Source organism: Nyctereutes procyonoides, unplaced genomic scaffold (genome assembly GCF_905146905.1).
Source record: "Nyctereutes procyonoides isolate TBG_1078 unplaced genomic scaffold, NYPRO_anot_genome, whole genome shotgun sequence".
Lineage (NCBI taxonomy): Eukaryota > Metazoa > Chordata > Mammalia > Carnivora > Canidae > Nyctereutes > Nyctereutes procyonoides.
The window spans coordinates 54,656,567-54,681,039 of NW_026575140.1; the positions used below are offsets into that span (position 1 = coordinate 54,656,567).

Genomic DNA, 24,473 nt, shown 5'->3' on the forward strand with positions numbered 1-24,473 from the left:
ACCAAAAACGTGAGGAAGGAGCTGGTTCTCAGCGTGTGGTGTCGGTCACTCTCTTTCCAAATATAGAGAAGGAATGAGCCGGGGGGGTTGGCGGGGGCCTATAAAAGCCCTGCGGCAGCAGCCCCTCTCTAGCTCCCTCTCTCCTGGGCGGAGGTAAGTCACAGGGCCTCCTGGGCCCCATCCCCGCCCCTGGGCCTCAGAGGACACTCGGTGTGGCCGGGCGTGCAAGCGTGGCCCTGCCTGGCTTTGGGAAGAATGGCTAGATGTGGAGCTGGATGTCTCAGGCCCAAACGGCCATCCCCCTCTGCCTCCAGCACCCACCGAAGCAGGGTCCTTCAGGCCCTCCTGCCGCCTCCCCACAGCCTTGTCCTACCCTCTTGGGCAGGATCCATCTGCACACACGGCCTGTCTACACGGCCTGCTGTCCCCTCTTGGCCGCTCTGATCCATATGGAGGGCCAAGGGGATGCAGTGCCTTCCCCTAACCCTCTCCTCACCCACGGGGGCTGGGTGCCTGTCCGGGGCCCGGTCCCCGCGAGGCCACGCTGCTGTGTGGCGAGGAGCCATGGTCAGAGATTTCTCTCTGTTCCCTGAAGACGGGGACACCTGACCCTGGCTGGAACCACGAGCTCCTCTCAGGGCCCCGGCCCTCCTGCCAGCCCCTCACAGGAGCCCGACACAGGACCTTGGGGAATTCGCGGCCTTGATGGCTTCCCTGTGTGTCGCGACCCGCCTGCTCCTGCAGCTTGCCCCTATCCTTCTGGAGCCATCCCAGCAAGAGCGGGTTCAGAGCCCCACCGGATGCTGCCCCGTGTGTCCTGACTTTTCCTTTTGCATATTTGTTGCAGGTCTGATTTTCCGGGGCTGCTGTTCTGCTCTGCCTGCCTGTGGGTGTGACTCATCAGGTAAGGAAGCAGATGGGGTCCCCAGGCTGTTGGAAGCCTCCGGGTAAGCTCCCAGTGCCCTTGAAGGCACGGAGTCTCCGAGAGCTCAGACAGCACAACCTAGGCCGGAGAAGAACCTTCCAGCTGCTGGCATCCGAGGGCGCTTCTAGTCTGAGCAACTCAAGGGAGCAAGAGCTGGTTTTCCCATGTGAGGAGGCGGCCCCCTGGACTCAGAAGGGTCCAAATATTTCTTAGCTACTTGCCACTTAGCACACCCTCTTGGAAGAGTGGTGTTTTATGTTTTTTGCTATTTATTTGTAATGCTTCCCCCCAGCAACACCTGGGGTTTGCAGGTCAGGAAGGTGAGTTCTCTGGGGACCCTTCACCATCTGATCAGAAGGATCCGATCGAGGCCACAGCAAGCCCAAGAGCTTGGGTCACCTGTGCTCCATGCCCTAGCATGGAAAAGCATGGGGCTGGGCCCCTGGGGGGCTCAGTCGGTTGAGCCCCTGCCTTCAGCTTAGGCCATGACCTCAGGGTCCTGGGATCGAGCCCTGCATTGGGCTCCCTGCTCAGCAGAGACTCTGCTTCTCCTTTTCCCTCTGCTCGTGCTCTCATTCTCTCTCACACACACTCAAATAAATAAGATAAAATAAAATAAAAAAGCCACGGGGCAAATATGCACATGCAATTTTCGCGCACTTGGGTGAAGCCCAGAGGATGGAGGGTGCTGGGCTCAGGGCCTCCGCTCACCATCACCAAGCAGCCACTGGCAGGCAGAGCCGAGGGGACACAGCCCCCAGTGGGGTGGCGGCGGGGTCACATGTCCGTCTGCCTTCCAGCGGCACCATGAGTAGCGACACGGAAATGGAAGTGTTCGGCATCGCCGCTCCTTTCCTCCGGAAGTCGGAAAAGGAGAGGATCGAGGCTCAGAACCAGCCCTTTGACGCCAAGACCTACTGCTTTGTGGTCGACTCAAAGGAGGAGTACGCCAAGGGGAGAATTAAGAGCTCCCAGGACGGGAAGGTCACGGTGGAAACAGAAGACAACCGAGTAAGCCTCACACTTGCCCTCCGCGGGCCGCGCAGGGTCCCCCGAGGTGGCTCTGGCACCTGGATGCCCCACGTGGCTTCCCTGCCTCGGCTTCCCCGCTGTCCTTGGGCTGCAGGGTAGGAGGAGAACCCAGATGTGGCTGCTCAGAGCAATTCGTGTTCAGGAGCCTTTGCCAACGTTCACATCCCTCTAAGGGCATCGCGAGGGTGCAGGGCTGGGAACCCCTCCTGCAGTAAAACACTCTCCTTTGGTAGCCTGGGTTTCCCTACTTCTTCTAGCAGTTGCCATCTAGCGGGGGAAGGAAGGGAAAGTGGGGAAGGGGTCCTAGTGGACCCCAGGCTCCATGTGAAGTGGCAACCTCCCTATTTCAGGAAGACCATAAGCAGTGAAGGGTACCCCCTTCTGGCCAGAACATGATGGGGCTGCTGGGAGAAATCCTGGACTTCACTGGTTTCTGGCATCGAGACCAGAAGCATCTGGAAGTGTTCTGAGAAAAGTTTAAAAAAAAAAAAAAAACAATTCAGAGAAGAAAAAAGACAATCTGAAGAAGAGAGCATAGTGTCACCGGGTTGGGTGTGAAGGAAGCAGGCAGTAGGAATCACTCGTCCACGTCACCAGGCCCTGATGCTCCCGGGGGCTGGCCCTCTGCACCTGTCAGGTGTCAGGGTCGAGGGTGGGTTTGCCAACCTGGAAGCCAGGCCCAACAAATGAGAACCTAGGACGGTCTAGAGCCTTCACAGGGAGGGCTGGCTGCATGGGCTGGTTTAAGTGAGTCCCTGCTTGAAGGAGGAGAAGGCAGGTCGCCCAGAGATGGGACCACTGAAGAGAGACAAAGGCAAAATCCCAGAGTGCAGACACATTCACAGGCCCTCAGAGCCACCGTGAGCCGCTCGGCGGCCCTGTCTTCTCCCACTGTCGAGGGGCCTTGTCTCCAGCGCCTGCCCCTTGGGACCCAGGCTCTTTGTGGGAGACGGACAAAAAAATTAAAACCAGGGGCAAGGCACACGGAGGATATTAGGTAGTCACCGAACCTCTTCCCACTCAGACCCTGGTGGTCAAACCAGAGGACGTATATGCGATGAACCCCCCGAAATTCGACCGCATCGAGGACATGGCCATGCTGACGCACCTGAACGAGCCGGCCGTGCTGTACAACCTCAAGGACCGCTACACGTCCTGGATGATCTATGTCAGTGCCCATGGTCCCCGGGGGTGGAGGTGCTGGTGTGGGTGACGAGGCCGTGGAACAAAAGAGGGGAAGATGGAGGAAAGGAGGAGAAGGAGAAAGGCAGCAGGTGGGAGAGGAAGCGGGCATCAGTAAGAAGAGAGGCCGCAAGAGGGGGAGTGGGGACGGGCCAGGAGAGCCAGGTTGAGGGCTGGGCCTGGGCAGCGTCACCTGCTGGTGGCAGGGTGGCCTCATCTATAGAGAGAAACCCATCCCTCCTTTACAAGGTTAGAGTAAAGAGACAGAGTGACAAAGGCCAAGGGTTTTACACGCGCACACGCATCTTGTACGCTCCCGCAGACCTACTCGGGCCTCTTCTGCGTCACCGTCAACCCCTACAAGTGGCTGCCGGTGTACAACCCCGAGGTGGTGGAGGGCTACCGAGGCAAGAAGCGCCAGGAGGCCCCGCCCCACATCTTCTCCATCTCTGACAATGCCTATCAGTTCATGCTGACCGGTGAGTCTCTGTGGGGGCCGACAGGGGGCTGATGGCTGGCGCGTGTCCTCCAGCATGGAGGGCGGACGGTTGGGGTAGTTAAAGAGGCTGGAAGAGGCCAGACCTTTTCAGGCCCTACAAGCCCTGCTAGGAAGATTGGACTGAATGTAAGCATTGGTCAAACTAATACGAAACAAGGGCGCCTGGGGGGATTCGTGGGTGGAGCATCTGCCTTTGGCTCAGGCCATGATCCCGGGGTTCTGGGATCGAGTCCCGCATCGGGCTCCCTGCTCTGCGGGGAGTCTCCTTCTGCCTCTCCCTCTGCCTGCAGCTCCCCCTGCTTGTGCTCTGTCTCTCAAATAAATAAATAAAATCTTAAAAAAAAAAAAAAACATATGAAGGACTCCTAAGTGGCTCAGCGGTTGAGCATCTGCCTTCAGCCCAGGGCATGATCCTGGGGTCCTGGATCGAGTCCCACATCGGGCTCGGGGAGCCTGCTTCTCCCTCTGCCTGTGTCTCTGCCTCTCTCTGTGTGTCTCTCACGAATAAATAAATAAAATCTTTAAAATTAAAAAAAAATGAGACCAATATTTTTGAGGGCCGAAGATGAAGCCCAACAGGCTAGTGGGATGAAAAGCCACTGGCTGGTCTGAAGCAAAGGCTTCTCCTCTGAGGGTCGCTGTCAAGAAGGAGGCTCTCCCAGCTGCCCCTAGGACCACACAAAACACTATAGGGAAGAGGCCTGGTGTAGCGAACCGTGACCACTTGACAAGGGCCGTAGTGGGGCTAGGGAATCTCCTTATATCGCTGTCAACTCTGTCTTGTTTTTTCCTTTGGCAGATCGTGAGAACCAGTCCATCCTGATCACGTAAGTACCTAAGACACAGAGCAGTTTGGGAGCCGTGGCTCTTTGTCTCCAAAGTAGGAGGCAAAGGTACCGTTTATTGGATTCTATTAATTAGAAAGTTCTTCGAGTAGGGTTGCTTGGGTGGCTCAGTCAGGTTAAGTATCTGACTCTTGATTTCAGCTCAGGTCATGATCTCAGTCGGGCTCCGCACTCAATGGGGAGTCTGCTTGAGGTTCTCTCTCTCCCTCTGCCCCTCCTCCCCTTACTCTCTCTCTCTCTAAAAAACAAGAAGGGAGCACCTGGGTGGCTCAGTGATTGAACGTCTGCCTTCGGTTCAGGTTGTGAATCTTGGGGTCCTGGGATCGAGTCCTGCATCGGGGTCCCTGCAGGGAGCCTGCTTCTCCTTCTGCCTGTGTCTCTGCCTCTCTCTGTGTGTTTCTGATGAATAAATAAATAAAATTTAAAAAGAAAAACAGAGCAGAGTCTGTGATGAAAAGGCAGAGATGGAGATGCACACACAAGAGGGTATATGTAAGGTCTTGGAAAACTGGAATCACCCACTGCCCAGGCAGCTCAGCCACGATGAAGCTTCCCTTGGGCTTCTGCCTCTCCACGTACTTTCTCACATTTGTTTGGTAGGCGTGTGTCTCATGTGGCTCGGGGTATGTCCAGGCCTTTGTGTGACATCTTGGGGAGGCTGTTTATACCAACAGGACACATCTCTCTCTCTCTCTCTCTCTCTCTCTCTTACTCTCTTTCTGTCTCTGTCTCTCTCTCTCTGTCTCTCCTGATCACTCCAAATAGCGGAGAATCCGGGGCAGGAAAGACTGTGAACACCAAAAGGGTCATCCAGTACTTTGCAACAATTGCAGCCACTGGAGACCTCGCCAAGAAGAAGGACTCCAAAATGAAGGTGGGGGCAGGGAAAGGCTTGCTGCCCTTCCACCTGTGACCTTTGCCTAACTTCACAGCGGGAGGTGAGGGCAGGCCAGGATCTGAAGTTCTCAGACAGCCAGTTCCTGCAGACAACCCAGCATGTGGGCAATCTTCCAGGCCTGGATCCTGAGATGTTCTAAAAAGCAAGGCTCTAGGGCCTTAACTAAGGAAGGTCATCTGGGGGAGCAGCTTGGGGAGCTTATTCTTTGAACCGACTTAAAGAAACCTGTAGCGATACTCGCTTTTCAAAACAGATAGGTTACCACCAGTAATGAACTACTGAACTCACTGGAGGAAAGCAAGGAACTGAAGCATTAAGGGAGTTTTACATCAAGACAGACAAGGAGGGGTGCCTGGGGGGCTCAGCGGTTGAGACTTTGCCTTCGGCACAGGTCATGATCCCGGAGTCCTGGGATGGAGTCCCGCAACAGGCTCCCCACAGGGAGCCTGCTTCTCCCTCTGCCTGTGTCTCTGCCTCTCTCTGTGTGTCTGTCTCTGGAATAAATAAATATTTTGGAAATAGCAAAAGCGTTTCAGCTGAGCCAAGCTGAAGATTTGGTGGATCCTCCCACCGGAAGGCCAGGGACAGAGGGATGAGGGACAGGCTGTCACGATGTGACAGGCAGCAGGGGCACTCAGAGAAGCAGAGCCGGGGAACATTTCCCAGTGTCATCTGTGGCTTCTTCCTCCCCTGGTCCTTTGCATTAGGGAACCCTGGAAGACCAAATCATCAGCGCCAACCCGCTGCTGGAGGCCTTCGGGAACGCCAAGACTGTGAGGAATGACAACTCCTCCCGCTTTGTGAGTCTGAGTTTTCAGGTCAGCCGGGATTTCTCTGGGGCCTTCAGGGGAAGCAGGGTTCTGGTCCTCCCGGAGGCCACTGGCCAGCGGCAGAATGAAGCACAGCCACCGGACAGTTTCAGATAATGATGCCTTCGTGAGAAGCTCAGTAAGCAGGGCATGTGATGGAGTAACTGGGGGCAGCGTCTCCCCAGGCATCTGGGGAGAGCAGGAGGCCGGCCTGTGAACCCCAAGATCTACAGGATGAGGAGGGACGTGGGGAAAAGCAAGCGCACACTCTCTGCAGTGGGGCAGGGCCTGGTGTAGTCAGGGGACCTGAGAGGGCTCGTGTGGCGGCTGCAAAGGTGGGCAGGGGTGGGAGAAGAGGTAGACAGAGGTGGGTCATGCACCAGCATGGAGGCCTTGGCGGGCCCGTGGGGTGGGGTGTGTGGATTGTATTCAGGAAGCTACTGAGGGATTCTGTGAACTGAGAAGTGATGCAGTTTGATTTACATCTTGGAAAAAGTCATTCTGTCACTTTAGGACTGGATGGGGTGAGGGTGAGGGGGCAAGGTGTTTGGAGGAATTGGCAAATCAAACATGGTGGGGAAGAGAAGAGGAGGAGGAGGAGGACACGCTTAATTTTTTTTAATAAATTAATTTTTATTGGTGTTCAATTTACCAACATACAGAATAACACCCAGTGCTCATCCCGACTAGGGACATGCTTAATTTTAAGTAAGGAAGGGGATCCCTGGTGGTTCAGCGGTTTAGCACCACCTTCGGCCCAGGGCGTGACCCGGGGTCCCGGGATCGAGTCCCGCAGCTTCTCCCTCTGCCTGTGCCTCTGGGTCTCTCATGAGTGAATAAATAAAATCTTTTAAAAAAATTTTTTAAGTAAGGGAATAAAGCTCCTTTTCACCCAGTGGCCCAGGAGGCTAGCAGGAACTTCTGGAGACTCTGGTCCCCCCCTTCCCACCCCTCCTTCACAGGGCAAGTTCATCCGAATCCACTTCGGAACCACTGGGAAACTGGCTTCTGCAGATATCGAAACCTGTAAGTGGATCGCAGGGCAGGTGGGGGCGTCGCGGGGCAGGTGGGGCGGTTGGGGAAACTGCCGTGTCTGTGCGTGTAGATCTGCTGGAGAAATCTAGGGTGACCTTCCAGCTGAAGGCGGAGAGGAGCTACCACATCTTCTACCAGATTCTTTCCAACAAGAAGCCTGAGCTCATAGGTGAGGCGTCCGGGCTCTGACGTCGTGGGACCGGGAGGGCTGCTCTTGCCTCTCCGCGGAGACGCGGCAGCCAACAGGGGAAGCTTCCTTTAGAAGCGGGAGGGGGCTGCAGAAGGGGATGTGCCGGTGAAGGACACGGAGATTAGGAAGATTAGCCCAGGACGGAGTCCAGCCCTGGCTCCGCACGCCTGCTGAACGACTGTTTCATTGTCGTCCGGCGCCCCCTACTGACCTAGGAACCAGCCTCTGACCAGGCCGACAGCCTCACCAGGCCCCTTCCTACACCCAACACAGGCCTACAGGCACCTTCTTTGCTCTCAGGCTGTGCGAGCTCCGCCTTCTGGCCCCAGGGCCTGGAAACAGGCTTCAGCCCTTCAAGGAGTTTGGAAAAGGCTATGATGATACCAAACCACCTGTGCTTCCCCTCAGGGTGGGCTCCTCCCTGACCCAGCTTCCCTAATTTAATTTTCCCCAGCCTACACTAATAGGCGCCATCCACGCACAGAGCAAGGAAGCCTAAATTTGGGTCCTCTCTGGGGCTCTTAATCTACGCAGCCCAGCCAGGCTGCCTGGACTTCCCCCGACTGTCCGTTCCGCCGCAGCCTGGGGATTGTGAGGCTTCCTGGGAGGAGATTTCTCACTCTAAATTCAGTTTGGGCTCCGGCAGGGAAGGTCTCAGCCCAGAATCTAGGAGCTCAAGTCCCAGATGTTGATGGGTTGATGTTTCCTTTGCATCCGTGGGGCCTCTTTATTGGGCATTTCTCATTTCAGAGCTGCTGCTTATTACAACCAACCCTTACGACTACCCGTTCATCAGCCAGGGTGAAATCCTGGTGGCCAGCATTGACGATGCGGAGGAGCTATTGGCTACAGATGTAAGTAGAAGGGAGAGGGCACTGCGAGGTGCTCCTCCTTCGTCACAAGGGTTGATTGACCAACATGCTGTTCTTTGAATGTCAGAGTGCCATTGACATCCTGGGCTTCACCCCAGAAGAGAAGTCTGGGCTCTACAAGCTCACGGGGGCTGTGATGCACTACGGGAACATGAAGTTCAAGCAGAAGCAGAGGGAGGAGCAGGCTGAGCCAGATGGCACCGAAGGTACAAAATAACCACAAGCCGTTCGCCATAGCTGGGCGGGTGGGTAGTCAGTGGAGATCATTTGGTGCCTCTTTTGAAAGCAATGAGTCCTCCTTCCACCAGGAGGGCTGAACCCCTCCGGGGCTCCGATGCACAGTATTACTGCCCCCCATTTGCTCAACTACCAGAATGGGCCTGTTTCAGAGGCAATGAGATATGACCAGGGCTTTCTGGAACCCAGTCCTGCTTTCCCATAAAACCTTTCATATTCTCATATGAATTTTCATATTCATTTCCCATAACCTTTCAAAGTGATGTAGCTTCCACTGGCCACACACAAGTGGTTTAGTGATGAGGGGTATAAGGGGCAGCTCGGTGGCTCAGTTGGCTAAGCATCTGCCTTCAGCTCAGGTCACGATCCTGGGGTCCTGGGATTGAACCCCATATCGTGGGCTCTCTGCTCTGCAGAGGGTCTGCTTGTCCCTCTCCCTCTGTCCTTCCCACTGCTTGTGTGCACCTGCTCTCTCTCTCTAATAGATAAATAAAATCTTTTTTAAAAAACAAAAAGATTGTAAAACAACCGAGACAAGCTTCCCCAAGCTTTGAAACGCCTGCATGATGTTTCAAAGTGGTTCTCCTACTTTGCCAAGTATCAGGGGTGCCCCTTTGTGATCATCTTTCTTTCCCTGGCAGTGGCCGACAAAACAGCCTATCTCATGGGCCTGAACTCTTCCGACCTCCTGAAAGCCCTGTGCTTCCCCAGGGTGAAAGTCGGGAATGAGTATGTTACCAAAGGTCAAACAGTGGATCAGGTAAGTGGTTGCCTCAGGGCTGACAGGAATGCAGGCTCCCGGTGGCTGCTGCCCTCCGACACCAGTGCTCTTTCCCCCGCAGGTTCACCATGCTGTGAACGCCCTCTCCAAGTCAGTTTACGAAAAGCTGTTCTTGTGGATGGTCACTCGCATCAACCAGCAACTGGACACGAAGCTGCCAAGACAACACTTCATTGGCGTTTTGGACATCGCAGGCTTTGAGATCTTTGAGGTCTGGGTTCCCTACTTTCATGATGGCATGTGGCTTTGTATGGAGGGATGGATGGGTCATCACGATCCTATAGGGAAGATGTCAAGGTGAGCGACGTGTCAGAGCATCACATCTGGTAGGAAACTGTGGGGCGGATCAAGTAGAAGGGAAGCAGCTTTTGTGGGGAGGGCTGTATAATTCCAAGAGAGGAGAAGACGTGCAACAAGTGGAATTTTATAAAGGACATTAAATAAATAAAAGAAAGAACTCAAATGCAATTATTGACCTAGGAAGAGCCAAGCATACAGAGAATCTGATAAGCCAATCGCACAATATTTAAATAAATATCCTGCTGGTTCTAGGTTAGAAGCATATAGCCAGCCATAAGAGCATATATTTGGTGTCTTCCAGACACAAGACATGCTGGCGAATGAAAGATAAGCTTGAGTTTATAGAGGAAAACAGAAGGTATATATGGTACACGGAAGAGTAACTACAGAATAAGCAGACGGTGGTTGGTGCACAGGAGAGACCCGACCATGGGGACTCGGCAGACAGAGAAAACACCTTCGGGCTGGAAGCTCAGAGACGTCTCCAGGGAAGAGATGAGATCTGGGCTAGACATTGAAGAACATGCCCGTAGCTGAGGGAATAAATGAGTGGACAGAGCCAGAGGCAAAGAGGAGGGAGGTTGACGGGTCTTTGATTTTGAAGGCAACCTAAATTTGCACGTGGACACTATATTTTGGTTTTAGTATAACAGCCTGGAGCAGCTGTGCATCAACTTCACCAATGAGAAGCTGCAACAGTTCTTCAACCACCACATGTTCGTGCTGGAGCAGGAGGAGTACAAAAAGGAGGGCATTGAGTGGACCTTCATCGACTTCGGGATGGACCTGGCTGCCTGTATCGAGCTCATTGAGAAGGTGGTCCGATCTGTCCAGCCAGTAACTTCTCTTAAATTCTGTGGCTCATCCTGCAGCTCATATTCACCCTATGTGCATTTTGCTTTGATTTAATCCAGCCCATGGGCATCTTCTCCATCCTGGAAGAGGAGTGCATGTTCCCCAAGGCCACAGACACCTCCTTCAAGAACAAGCTCTATGACCAGCACCTGGGCAAGTCCAGCAATTTCCAGAAGCCCAAGGTGGTCAAGGGCAGGGCCGAAGCGCACTTCTCGCTGATCCACTATGCAGGCACCGTGGACTACAGTGTCTCGGGCTGGCTGGAGAAGAACAAGGACCCCCTGAATGAGACCGTGGTGGGGCTGTACCAGAAGTCCTCCAACAGGCTCCTGGCGCACCTCTACGCCACCTTTGCAACAGCAGACGGTAACAGACTCCACGGACTGCCTTATATTCATGTTTTCTCCCGCCACTCAGTTCTCAGGCCCGAAAGATCCCTAGAGATCTGATAACAGTGTTGTGCCATCTTTTATGTTTTTCAGCTGACAGCGGAAAGAAGAAAGTTGCCAAGAAGAAGGGTTCTTCTTTCCAAACTGTCTCTGCCCTTTTCAGGGTAAGAAAAACACAAGTTTATCTGCTTGTAATTGGTGTAAATGATCTTAAGATGAGTGATGTAGAGATCCTGACTGGTTTATATAAGAATGGTAACGTGGTCTTAATCTGCTGTTACTTGGTGAAGCTGAGTGGCAGTATGACAAAACATAAATACACAAATATATAATAATATATAAATATATATGCTATATAAACGAGGTTTAACAAATGTTGGTCTAGAATTCAATTATTTTGTTCTGCAGGTAGTTGGGTTGGCTGGCCTGGGGTGCGGGCGGGAAGCAATCCTCATCCCAAACTTTCCTACTTGCCTGAGGGACACAGGCAACAGCCTCTTAAGCTCCCAGTGGAGCCAGACACATTTCTGGAACTGGTTTCAGAGAGCATTCTGTATGTGGTTAGTTTCTGGTTCACTGTGAGGCCAAACACGTTGTATCAGTTATGTGCCTGTATCTCTAGCCATGGGCTATTAAAGAGTTAAATAATTACATTCTTTAGAATCCAAGATAAGTTGAAAATGCGTATCCTAGTCTTCATTACAGTATATCTCCATCTTTGTAAAAGCCTACAGTAGACTGTCAAATTTCATCTTTTAGGAAAACCTGAACAAGCTGATGTCAAATTTAAGAACGACTCATCCTCACTTCGTGCGCTGTATAATTCCCAATGAAACCAAAACCCCAGGTGAGACATCTGCTGTTGATGTAGATAGTGCTCAATTTCTGAGAAATCCTGTGTGAGGTTGACATCTCTTGCTTCTTTTCTCAGGGGCTATGGAACATAGCCTCGTCCTGCACCAGCTGCGGTGTAACGGTGTTCTGGAAGGGATCCGCATCTGCAGGAAGGGGTTCCCAAACAGGATTCTCTATGGAGATTTTAAACAAAGGTGCATAATAAAAATGTTCTATATACTTCTTGCTGAGGTGTGTAGATGCTTGAATTTGAGAGGGAGAAATACTGGTAATCCACTTCGACAGAGCAGTGTGGGCCTTCATGTCAATTGATTGCCCTACCTCCCAGCCAAGATATACATACTTCTTTCTTCCACATTTTCTCAGGAGCTTGTCTGATAAATGATATGGTAGGAAAAGACCTGCCCTAAGCTTCAGGAGGCTTAGATTCCAGGCCACCACATAGCAGTGTGACAATGGGCAAGTTTCTTTCCCTCTCTGGACCCTGACCTGTTAGAAGACAAGCCTGAATGCATTGGTCTCCAAGGTTTATGACTCTGCTAATGGCCTGTGATTCTTTCTGTGTCTACAATGGCAGATACCGAGTGCTGAATGCCAGTGCCATCCCTGAGGGACAATTCATTGACAGCAAGAAAGCATGTGAGAAGCTCTTGGCCTCCATTGACATTGACCACACTCAGTACAAATTTGGACATACCAAGGTAATGCCTCAGGTCTGCCAGATGCTGGCCCACAGTCCCTTCTTGGAATTCTCCAGCACATAGATTCATATCATCCTTCTCCCCTGGAAGGTGTTCTTCAAGGCTGGCTTGCTGGGGACCCTGGAGGAAATGCGGGATGACCGCCTGGCCAAACTGATTACCCGGACACAAGCGGTGTGCAGAGGGTTCCTCATGCGTGTGGAATTCCAGAAGATGGTGCAGAGAAGGTGGAGCAGGGTCTCTGGTCAAACATGAGCTCTTTATGGGGAGTGGGGGCCTCTCCTGGAGATAACCCATATTGTGTTTGCAGGGAGTCCATCTTCTGCATCCAGTACAACATCCGTGCCTTCATGAATGTCAAGCACTGGCCCTGGATGAAGCTCTTCTTCAAGATCAAACCGCTCCTCAAGAGCGCAGAGACCGAGAAGGAGATGGCCACCATGAAGGAAGAGTTTCAGAAAACCAAAGATGAGCTTGCCAAGTCAGAGGCGAAAAGAAAGGAACTGGAGGAAAAACTGGTGACACTAGTACAAGAGAAGAATGACTTGCAGCTCCAAGTGCAAGCTGTATGTGTTGAGGATTTGTTACCTTTGCTTGTAGATTTGATTATTTAGAAAGACTGGATTTGGGGTGGGATGTTTTGCTTTGCAGTTGGGATGCTTCCTAAAGGACTTTGTTTATAACAAGGCACTGGAACATCACAAGCCCTATCTCATTAAAGGAAACTGTTACCTTTTTTTTTTTTTTTAAAGGAAAGTGAAAACTTGTTGGATGCAGAGGAGAGGTGTGACCAGCTGATCAAAGCGAAATTCCAGCTGGAGGCCAAGATCAAGGAGGTGACTGAGAGAGCGGAGGATGAGGAAGAGATCAATGCTGAGCTGACGGCCAAGAAGAGGAAACTGGAGGACGAGTGTTCGGAGCTCAAGAAAGACATTGACGACCTTGAGCTGACCCTGGCCAAGGTCGAAAAAGAGAAGCATGCCACAGAGAACAAGGTACTCTCTCCGTGGCTCTTCCTGGCTTCGTGTGCTCATTGTGAATCAGACTATTTATTTTCTTATAATTTGCTTCTGGCCTCTTCTTAGGTTAAAAACCTTACTGAGGAACTCGCAGGGTTGGACGAAACCATTGCAAAGCTGACCAGGGAGAAGAAGGCCCTCCAAGAGGCCCACCAGCAGGCCCTGGATGACCTCCAAGCTGAAGAAGACAAAGTCAATTCTTTGACCAAAATCAAGAGCAAACTGGAACAGCAGGTCGATGATGTAAGTAAATGGTGCTAATTGGGCATCCTAGACCCTCAGAGTTGGAAGAGCCCCCCATGAACCCTCTGGTGCAAAGCATTTGTTCTCAAAAGGATATGGTGCCCTTTGCAGCTGGAAAGCTCCCTCGAACAAGAAAAGAAGCTCCGTGTAGATCTGGAAAGGAACAAAAGGAAGCTTGAGGGAGACTTGAAGCTTGCCCAAGAGTCCATATTAGATCTGGAGAATGATAAGCAGCAGCTGGATGAAAGGCTCAAGAAGTATGTCCTAAAACCACTGGTTTCAATCTTCCAAGTCTCTGGCTATTGTGTCTTCACACGTTCCACATTTCCCTTCCCAGGAAGGATTTTGAATACAGTCAGCTGCAAAGCAAGGTGGAAGACGAGCAGACTCTGGGCCTCCAGTTTCAGAAGAAGATCAAAGAGCTACAGGTAGGAGGCAGCCTGGACTTTTCTTTCCCGGGAAGGTCACTCACATGGGCTGGGTGCCATCTGCTGTAAGCCATTTCAAGCAAGTGGGCTGAACCACGGGTTTCCTTTCTGCTAGGATGACATAGCAGCAATGAGCAATCTTTCCATAATTTAAAATACATCATGAAGGTATTTGGGGTCAACATTTCAGCTGAACAGACAATATCCTGGGTTGGTCACTGCAGGGGTCATGACCATGTTGGGGCAGAAAAAATTCATAGCAAAGGAAATTAACCATAGTCCTGTTCCTGGGGGAGAAGCCCAAACATTGGTTTGCTTAATGAGCGTGGAAACAAGCCTGTACTTGATGTCCAGAGCGAGTCACCCTGGGGACCCACTGTCCATGAATGAATGGTCACCCTGCCCAGGCGCGGATCGAGGAACTGGAAGAAGAGATTGAGGCGGAGCGGGCGACCCGTGCAAAGACAGAGAAACAACGCAGCGACTATGCCCGGGAACTGGAGGAGCTGAGCGAGCGGCTGGAAGAGGCAGGAGGTGTCACCTCCACCCAGATTGAGCTGAACAAGAAGCGGGAGGCCGAGTTCCAGAAGATGCGCAGGGACCTGGAGGAGGCCACCCTGCAGCACGAAGCCATGCTGGCCACCCTGAGGAAGAAGCACGCGGACAGTGTGGCCGAGCTCGGGGAGCAGATAGACAACCTGCAGAGGGTCAAGCAGAAGCTGGAGAAGGAGAAGAGCGAGTTCAAGCTGGAGATCGACGATCTGTCCAGCAATGTGGAGAGCGTGTCAAAATCTAAGGTGCTTGGGCAGGGTGGGGCCCATGCTTTTGATGAGAGACATCTCTGGGTCTCTGGGGTCATTCCAGTCTGAATATGGACTCAATTTTCTCCCCCTTCCCAACACTTTAGGCCAATCTGGAGAAAATATGCCGAACTTTGGAGGATCAGCTAAGTGAGGCCAGGGGCAAGAATGAGGAAATTCAGAGGAGCATGAGCGAGCTGGCGACACAGAAGTCTCGTCTGCAGACAGAGGCTGGTGAGTGATGGGATGGGGGGGCCCATGCGTCCTGGTCGCCTGGGGAGTGAGGGCAACTGGCCAACACTAAAGGGCAGTGCTGTGTGGGGGAGAATCTCTAGGGAAGCATCTTTTCAGAGAGAAGCAATCAGAACAACCCTCAAAAAAGTCATTCAAAATATGAAGGAGGAAACATTGACAGTTTGGTAAAATAGGAGTAAGCAAAGCAGATTGGAATGAGAGGAGACTCAGATATGGCCTGGTTCAAGCTCTTTCAACATTAATAATGCCTTGGATCAAAATTTTCTAAATGACAGAAATGGGAGTGGGGGTGCCTGGGTGGCTCAGTTGGTTAAGTGTCTGCCTTTGGCTCAGGTCATGCTCCTGGGGTTCTGGGATGGAGTAGGCTCCCTGCTCGGTAGGGAATCTGCTTCTCCCTCTCCCCCTCCCCCTCCCCTTGCTCCTTCTCTCTCTCACTCACTCTCTTTCTCTCAAATAAATAAATAAAATGGCATAAATGGGACTAGAAACAAACTCCCAAGTCTTTTCTGTTTCTTGCTGCACACAAATTCAGATCTGTGGTCTGCGAACAAGCATCTTAGACAATAGGTAAAGAAATAGCCAATTTGAATAGGCTCCGGGTAGTACAAATACGGGGGACAAAAGGGCACGTGGGTGGCTCAGTTGGTTGAGCATCCAACTCTTGATTTCAGCTCAGGTCATGATCTTGGGGTCCTAGGATTGAGCCCCATGTCAGGATCCACACTCAGTGGGGAGTCTGCCTCTTTCTCTCTCCCCCCCCACTCCCCCTGCTTGCACGTGCGCACACACACACACACACACACACACTCTTTCTCCAAAATATATAAACAAATATTTTAAAAATTAAGGAATTTAGGGGAACATTACCTGGGGCTTTTACCTAGAAAACGTGGCCCTGCCCAGGCCTGGTCCTCCAGCCCATCATCCCAGTGAATCCATCAGTCCTTTGCTGGCAGCCACAGCCAAGGTTGTGGTTTTGAGGTTTAGTTTCCACTTCTGTAATCATCTGGGGAATTCACCTCTGGAGTCATAAGGCCTCTCCCCCCACCTTTTCCTTCTTACTTCTGTATAAGCATATAAACCTGACCCCACCATATTTACCCAAGAGTCTAACTTCAAATCACGAGCTATAAAGTCCAAGGGAAGACACTAATATTTTAATGACAAATCAACAAGCAGCTGGAAACACCAGCCACTGGAAGGTCTCTGAGCTTTTTTAGGTATTTCAATTTATAATAGTTCTCAATGGGTTTTACTGACAAAAGTCACTCCAGGCTTCTAGTAGTTTATAACAACACCCTAGTGGCTGTGTCTTCAGTTTCTTTCTCATGGACACCTCTCATCTCCCCCAAGAAAGGACTACACCCTGTCATTTACTGTCTCCCTGAATCTTAGCACGATGCCTTACACACGGTAGGAACTCGATGAATGGATGAGTGAGTGAATAACATGAAAATATCTCCTTCTGGACACAGGGGAACTGAGTCGTCAACTGGAAGAAAAGGAAAGCATTGTGTCCCAACTTTCCAGGAGCAAGCAAGCATTTACCCAGCAAATAGAAGAGCTCAAGAGGCAGTTAGAGGAAGAGAGCAAGGTACGTCATTTGAGGGAGTGCTTCCTCGGTCTGGTGTTCAGTTACCACCTGCAGGAGAACAGGGCAGCTCGACTCAGTAGGTGATGATATAGGAACACCCTTGGACTGTCCACGACATGGAAACACTCATCCACTGGGTGGGGGGGGGGTGTCTCCTCTTTCTTGACTGCTGCAGGCCAAGAATGCCCTGGCCCACGCCCTGCAGTCCTCCCGCCACGACTGTGACCTGCTGCGGGAACAGTATGAGGAGGAGCAGGAGGGCAAGGCCGAGCTGCAGAGGGCGCTGTCCAAGGCCAACAGCGAGGTGGCCCAGTGGAGGACCAAATATGAGACGGACGCCATCCAGCGCACCGAGGAGTTGGAGGAGGCCAAGTATGCGAGTCCATTTGCCTGTAGAAGAATGAGAGGTCTCAAATGATGATAAGATAGATGACAATGGCTTCTGAACTACTTGTTACGTTACAAGATGTTTCCCCACCTTTTCTGTGTCTTAATGCAGTGCTGTGCGCTCCATGAGAGGGACTTGGTATTAGCACACTGCATTAAGACAAACAACTGATCTTGGTTAGAGACAAGGCAGGTTATTGATCACTAGTTTTTAGCAGACAGGAAATTCTTCTAGGCTTTTGAAGGCAAATGGGTGTTTGAGTCACACAGATGAGTGATTCCAACTTGATGAACAGTGATGTTCAAGAGGGTCGAGGTTTGAATAGTGTCTGCTTCCCTTTCACATTCTTTAAGGAAAAAACTCGCTCAGCGCCTTCAGGATTCGGAGGAACAGGTTGAGGCAGTGAATGCTAAATGTGCTTCCCTGGAGAAGACCAAGCAGAGGCTGCAAGGGGAAGTCGAGGATCTGATGGTTGATGTTGAAAGGGCCAACTCACTGGCCGCCGCTCTGGACAAAAAGCAGAGGAATTTTGACAAGGTGTGGGGTCAGCTCCGTGCAAGCTGCATGCTTCACGTGGGGAGCCCCTGGTAGTCATGGAAGGAGGAGACTGGGCCCCAGTCTTGACTCTGCCCCATCAGCAGTGTGGCCTCGGGCAACTCCCAAGCTTCCCTGGGCTGTCGTTTCCTCGTGCATAAAATGAACCGGGCATGGGATGGGGGTGGAGGTCCATATCAAGCATTGTCAGCAGACACAAACCTATTGTTACCATGCGTTCAGTTCCACACATTTCTGGTCTCCCCCACACTGCTGGTCTGTCTGGGTGGCTGACATGTGTAAATCTAACTCAGGTCCCATTGGGAGGCTCTCCGAAAGCCTCCTAAAAGGTACGACATTAAGGTTGATTTGAACCAAAGTTTTAAGGCAATATTTAGAAGTGCAGGGCCATTCTCATAGTAAGAAAAGGGCAGTGAGGCCCAGAGAATTCCTCCCTGGAGGATCCATGTGCTTTTTGGAGATGGCAACTGTTGTTGATATGTTGACCAATCTTGAGTAAATTTATGGAACCAAGGAGCTAGGCAAGACATGCTGCCCAGTGAAGCTCCAATTCTAGGAGTATTTACCTTAGCATTTTGCTTAGTTAGGAGCTTGGGGATGAGCTGACCAAGGACCACCTCCCATGCCTGTGTTCCAGGTGGTAGCCGAATGGAAAACCAAGTGTGAGGAGAGCCAGGCAGAACTGGAAGCTTCTCTGAAGGAGTCACGTTCCTTGAGCACCGAGCTCTTCAAACTGAAAAATGCCTACGAGGAAGCCTTAGATCAACTGGAAACTGTGAAACGAGAAAATAAGAATCTGGAGCGTAAGCAGTTTGAGACAGCCCTTGGCACCCCTGCCTGGGTGGGCATGGCTTCAGGCACAAAGCCCTGCACGCGGATGGGTTGGTGCATGTGCAGAAAGCCCCCATCACCTGTGGGGTGACATCAGAGCCTCTGTCTACACACGGTGTCTTATCTCTAGGAAACAGCCACCTTGGAATTACGGTGAACTAGTTACAAAACGCTCAGTAGGTGTTTACCGTGCCTGGAAACCTGTGCAGAGGCGCTCAAATGCAACCTAACCTTCTGTCTTTGCAGAGGAGATTGCGGACCTCACGGAACAAATTGCTGAAAATGGTAAAACCATCCATGAACTGGAGAAATCAAGGAAGCAGATCGAACTGGAAAAGGCAGATATCCAGCTGGCTCTTGAGGAAGCAGAGGTGAGCAGAACGCAAGAGCCAGCAGAGATGGGGGGGGTGGGGTACTGTCCTGGACCAGGGTGGAGCTGCAGCCTGGGGGTGGGGGCAGGTGGGAGGAGATGGGTGGGTTGAGATGGTGGGGGCAGGTGGTGGAGGGGCTAGCTGGCCTCCCTCTATGTCTGCCTTCCTGCCTTCCCATCTCTGCCAAGCCCCAATCCCGAGGCCCACTCCTTTCCTATCAAATGGCATAAGATAAACCTGTGGATTATCTTGGCTCTATTGGAGAAAACTCATTACATTAAAATAGGTCTGAAAACAAGATTTTACAAGACCTTAGATGAATTTAAAGTATCCATAAGGTGCTTTGTGCTCCTAAGAAGTAGGAAGATTTCAATATTGTTATTGTTTGATGGTATAATAAGAAACAAACAGATATGAAAGAGATGTTATTTCCACACTGAAGGTAAATGAGGACTTTTAAAAAATTTTTTATTTTTTAAAGATTTTATTTATTTGAGGGGGAGGGGGCAAAAGCAGGGGAGGGGGGGCAGAGACAGAAGCAGACTCTCCACTAAGCAGAGAGCCTGACACCAGGCTCAGCCCCCGGACCCCAGGATCATGATCTGAGTGGAAGGCAGAGCTTCACCGACTGAGCCACCCAGGTGCCCCCAGGGATTTTTTTTTTTTTTTAAAGAGAGTTTTGAATATTGTAGAGTTATAGTTGTGAATGTCCCATGCAGCTTCATCATCACAATGGGCGGTGGTGTAGCAGGCTCTGTCCCTTCACTGGCACTAGTCTATTTTATTTTTGTTCCCTGAAGGCCGCCCTTGAGCATGAAGAGGCCAAGATCCTCCGGATCCAGCTTGAACTGACGCAGGTGAAATCAGAAATCGACAGGAAGATTGCCGAGAAAGACGAAGAGATCGAGCAGCTGAAGAGGAACTACCAGAGGACGGTAGAGACCATGCAGAGCGCCCTGGACGCCGAAGTGCGGAGCCGGAACGAGGCCATCAGGCTCAAGAAGAAGATGGAGGGGGACCTGAATGAGATTGAGATCCAGCTGAGCCACGCCAACCGCCAGGCAGCCGAGACCCTCAAGCACCTCCGGAGTGTGCAGGGGCAGCTCAAGGTTGGAGGCAGCTCCTCAGGGGGGTGGGGGGGACACCTCTCCTGTCCGCAAACACTCAAAGACAGAGGCTTGACTCAAGGCTCCAATGTCTCAATGCCAACGAGATCTTTCTCTCCCTGATTGTCTGGCCAGGACACCCAGCTCCACCTGGACGATGCCCTCCGGGGCCAGGAGGACCTCAAGGAGCAGCTGGCCATGGTGGAGCGCAGAGCCAACCTGCTGCAGGCAGAGGTGGAGGAGCTGCGGGCGTCGCTGGAGCAGACGGAGAGGGCTCGGAAGCTGGCTGAGCAGGAGCTCCTGGACGCCAACGAGAGGGTGCAGCTGCTGCACACCCAGGTGAGGGGCCGGCAGGCAAGGGGGAGAGACCCACACCTGACCCGCACCAGGTGACACCGCTCCTCCTGCCCTAGAACACCAGCCTCATCCACACCAAGAGGAAGCTGGAGGCCGACCTGACACAGCTCCAGAGCGAGGTTGAAGACGCCAGCAGGGATGCGAGGAATGCGGAGGAGAAGGCAAAGAAGGCCATCACGGACGTAAGGGGTCCCATCCTCGGCCTGTGTGTGGCGGCCACAACCGGCGCACTGAAGCCCCTCCTTCTCCCCCACCCGAGATAGCTCCCACTGGGCAGGCTGGGGCCTTCCGGGACGGGGGGGGGGGGGGGGGGGCAGGGCGCACGCGGCTGCATTGTGCTCCCAAACTACAATCCCCCTCCCCCTCCCGTCCAACTCCGCACATCCCCTCCGGCACATTTAAATGGCCATAATGATAAATAATGAAGCATAGAAAAAAAAAAAGACCGGAAAGGACTATAGTCCTTTTCTAAAGCCCACAGAGAGGTATGCTCTTCTTCCCTGCAATATCTGACTTATTGCAAAGATGGAAACGGGACCCTCAGATGCCGGTGTCTCGGGGTCTCACCCAAGTTCACAGGGCGGGTCGCCAGCCCTCCGGCCTGCACCTGAGCGGCCTGGTCCCTGGCAGCCACAGCTCCACAGCGCCACCTGCCGCCTGGTGGGGCCCCTGCACCTCTTCTGCTGGGGCGTCTGCCGGCCTCGGTACCCTGCCCGCCTTCCCTTAGACTCACTCTCCCAGGACAGAGTTCCTAACCTTCAGGAACACAGAACTGGCCGCCTTCACAAAGCACAGAAGGACCGTGGTGCCCTTGATGAAGGGCATGATGAAGAAACTGGACCTCACCTCGATGGGCAGCCAGATTTCCAAGAATTTCCTAATCTTACCGGTGGCATGGCCATAGCTTGCCATGACTCCTTTAAGGTCTCCACATTTCCAGAAGTAAATCCGAGGGGTTCCTGGGCCCGGCCTCCAGAACTCTTCTTTCCTTCAAAACAGCCTCCCAGTCATCACGTCCTCCTCCCATCCTATACTGACCTGAGCCCACAGCATCCACCGCCCCGTGCAGGCCAGTCCTGCTAGTAGTGAATAAAGCAATAGTGTTTTTTTAAAGCAAAAACAAAAACAAAAACAAAAACAAAACCAACAACTCACTCTCCCCAAACTTGCCCTGTGGGTCCCAACTGGGTCTTCTCCAGGCCTTGGGTTCCTTTGAAAACATACTGGTGACAAGAAATAAAGAATTTGCTGGGGCGGGGAGGGGTGGGTAGAGTAAGGTCCCGAGGAGGCCAGTTTAAGAAAGGGAAGAAACTGAAATTTTCCATCCAATCCCTAGCCGTGGCATTGCTTGGGTTATGTCCCCAGCGTAGCTCTTCTCACGTTCCACTGTGGAAGGGTAGGCTCAATCACTGCCTTACCTGTTGTCCTTCTCTAGCGTGGCTCTGCTCAGCAACAAGGCACCTGGTCTTTGTCTGCATTTACAGGCGGCCATGATGGCCGAGGAGCTGAAGAAGGAGCAGGACACCAGCGCCCACCTGGAGCGGATGAAGAAGAACATGGAGCAGACGGTGAAGGACCTGCAGCATCGTCTGGATGAGGCTGAGCAGCTGGCCCTGAAGGGCGGGAAGAAGCAGATCCAGAAACTGGAGACGCGGGTACTGGTGGGATGACCCCCTGCATCAGCAGGGCCTCTGGCCTCAACTGCTCCTTCCCCAGCCCCAGACTAACTTCCCAACTGTTTCCTCAGATCCGGGAGCTGGAGTTTGAGCTTGAGGGGGAGCAGAAGAAGAACACAGAGTCTGTCAAGGGCCTGAGGAAATACGAGCGGCGGGTGAAGGAGTTAACCTACCAGGTAAGGGATGCCTGGGTGGCTCAGTGCTTGAGCATCTGCCTTTGGCTCAGGGCATGATCCCGGGGTCCTGGGATCGAATCCCGCATCAGGCTCCCTGCATGGAGCCTGCTTCTCCCTCTGCCTGTGTCTCTGCCTCTTTCTCTGTGTCTCTCATGAAAAAATAAATAAAATCTTTAAAACAAAATAACTTACCATGTAAGAGAAAGCAAGCCCGATAGGCGTTTTCTCTATAAAGCACAAACACCACCCTGGGTTCTCTCTCCAGAAGAGGGGGAGACACCTGCTGCCCCAGAAAATTGGCCAGACCTCAAGTGACTCCCCCCTCCTCTTCTAGCTACAGGCTGTGTTCTTGCCTTTAGAGTGAAGAGGACAGAAAGAACGTGCTGAGGTTACAGGACCTGGTGGATAAACTCCAAGTGAAAGTCAAGTCCTACAAGAGGCAGGCGGAGGAGGCTGTAAGTCAGACACACTGTGATTTTAGAATGGCAGCCTGGCCTGTCCCTCCCTGTGAGCCCTACGGTGGGTGCGCGCTCCCCTCAACCTGCCTGGGCTCTCTGGTTTTAGGATGAACAAGCCAACGCCCACCTCACCAAATTCCGCAAAGCTCAGCATGAGCTCGAAGAGGCAGAAGAACGTGCTGATATTGCAGAATCTCAAGTCAATAAGCTTCGCGCCAAGACCCGCGACTTCACCTCCAGCAGGGTAGGTGGTTCCCAGCACCACCAGTTGGGGAAGCAGGTGTGCACCAGTGTTGCGTCCCCCGGGGCCACCTGGGAAGAGCCCGCAGTGAGAAGACACTTCTGGGCTGAGAAGAACCTTGGAGAACCCCGTGCTTTAGAACCTGGTCAGTCTCAGGCTCAGGAAAGGAAGGGATTGGCTTAAAGTCACTTAGCTGAGAAGAACTTCACCAAAACCCAAGTTGCAATAAAGCAAATGCCATCCTGAGAAGGAAGGAGCGTGTTTCTGGCCAGGATCTTTCCAGCCCTCTGCTGGTTCTAGTCTGCAGTCACCAGAGATAGGACGTCCCCGAGGATGCAGCTTATTCCCAGGTTCTTAGGCTACGGGGTGACCCCCTCCACGTGTGCAACCAAGTATTCTCCTGAGGTCCCCCAAATATCCTGTCCTACTGAAAAGCAGCAGCGAGCAACTCCAAATGCTTGCGGGTAGAGGAGACGGGAAGAAATGTGGTCTGCCCCCTGACATAATAAAAAACACCTGCTTTCTTTCCAGATGGTGGTCCATGAGAGCGAAGAGTGAGTGAGCCTTTTCTGGAGCAGGACGGGAAATATGCAAAATGTGTATTTTCATGGTTCCTGGCCATTACAGTTCATTCCCATGTGACTCTTTCACATGCATTAAACTCTGCTTCGTTTCCAAATTGAGGCTGTATTTGTTTTCTCTTCCCTGTGTGGAAATGGTTCATTGCTTGGTGGTTTTTGTGCCTGATGTTGAAATGTCTGTGGGCAGATGTGATAAAGTCCTCTGGTGTGTGTGTTTGGGGACAGGGAGAGGTTGCTTTTTAAATATTTATTTATAAGATTTTTTTTTTTTTTTTGAGAGTGAGAGAGACAGAGTGGGGGGGAACAAGTGGGAAAGAGAGAGAATCTCAAGCAGGCTCCACAGTCAGCACAGAGCCCAACACAGGGCTCGATCTCATGACCCTGTGATCATGACCTGAGCTGAAACCAAGAATTGAACACTTGCCCCACTGTACCACCCAGACCCCCAGAAATTGCTTTTAAATGTGAGATTAGATCATAAAGAAAGAATCTTAGTTAACCACTGCTTTGGCAGGGGGAGGAAGATGGGAGAGTTTGTCAAGAGTTGCCTCTCGGTATGGTGTGAGGGGAACACAAAGGCTCAGGGTCGGGAAGACCCTGTGTCATGTTTTCAGGGTCGTAGGGCAAGGGACAGACTTCCCTCCTCTACATTCAGTCAGGAAGGACCTGGAGTCCAGCCAAGGTTGTGGGGCAGCCTCCATGCAACTGCTGTGTGAACCATCACGAATACACCAATGATTGAGGCCGTGTCAGCTCCCTCCCAGACTCTGTCAGAATCTACCACCAAGTCCCGGGCTCCCTCTGCACTATTTTAAAGCCGCCCAACAGAAAATCTTACCCTTTACCCAGGGTAAACTTGTCTTTATCTTGAGAGAGGAAAAATGGTGGCAAGTCACAATAATTCTCTGGCTAGGCCACTATTGGAAATAGAATCTTCTAACCTGGAATGAGTCAGAAATAGTTGCCCTGGGTTCCCTTCTTTGTCCAAT

The 24,473-nt window shown here is 52.0% G+C and overlaps 1 protein-coding gene across 1 annotated transcript; it reads left to right on the plus strand.

Annotated features, from left to right (window-relative positions):
* The first annotated feature begins 845 nt into the window (after positions 1 to 845).
* LOC129497844 (myosin-3) lies at positions 846 to 23,604 on the plus strand. Its single transcript, XM_055307031.1, has 40 exons — positions 846 to 904; positions 1,726 to 1,936; positions 2,982 to 3,125; positions 3,462 to 3,618; positions 4,438 to 4,465; positions 5,249 to 5,357; positions 6,089 to 6,181; positions 7,153 to 7,216; positions 7,296 to 7,394; positions 8,166 to 8,269; positions 8,355 to 8,493; positions 9,166 to 9,284; positions 9,367 to 9,516; positions 10,251 to 10,421; positions 10,520 to 10,826; positions 10,943 to 11,013; positions 11,609 to 11,696; positions 11,781 to 11,898; positions 12,282 to 12,405; positions 12,496 to 12,632; positions 12,716 to 12,971; positions 13,158 to 13,400; positions 13,491 to 13,667; positions 13,779 to 13,924; positions 14,005 to 14,095; positions 14,503 to 14,892; positions 15,003 to 15,129; positions 16,626 to 16,744; positions 16,920 to 17,116; positions 17,486 to 17,669; positions 18,325 to 18,490; positions 18,765 to 18,889; positions 19,690 to 19,998; positions 20,131 to 20,334; positions 20,409 to 20,534; positions 21,837 to 22,007; positions 22,100 to 22,204; positions 22,564 to 22,659; positions 22,769 to 22,906; positions 23,435 to 23,604. Exons 2-40 carry the CDS (start codon positions 1,733 to 1,735, stop codon positions 23,459 to 23,461), a joined length of 5,823 nt encoding a protein of 1,940 aa, XP_055163006.1. The 5' UTR covers positions 846 to 904; positions 1,726 to 1,732; the 3' UTR covers positions 23,462 to 23,604.
* The last annotated feature ends 869 nt before the right edge of the window (positions 23,605 to 24,473 follow it).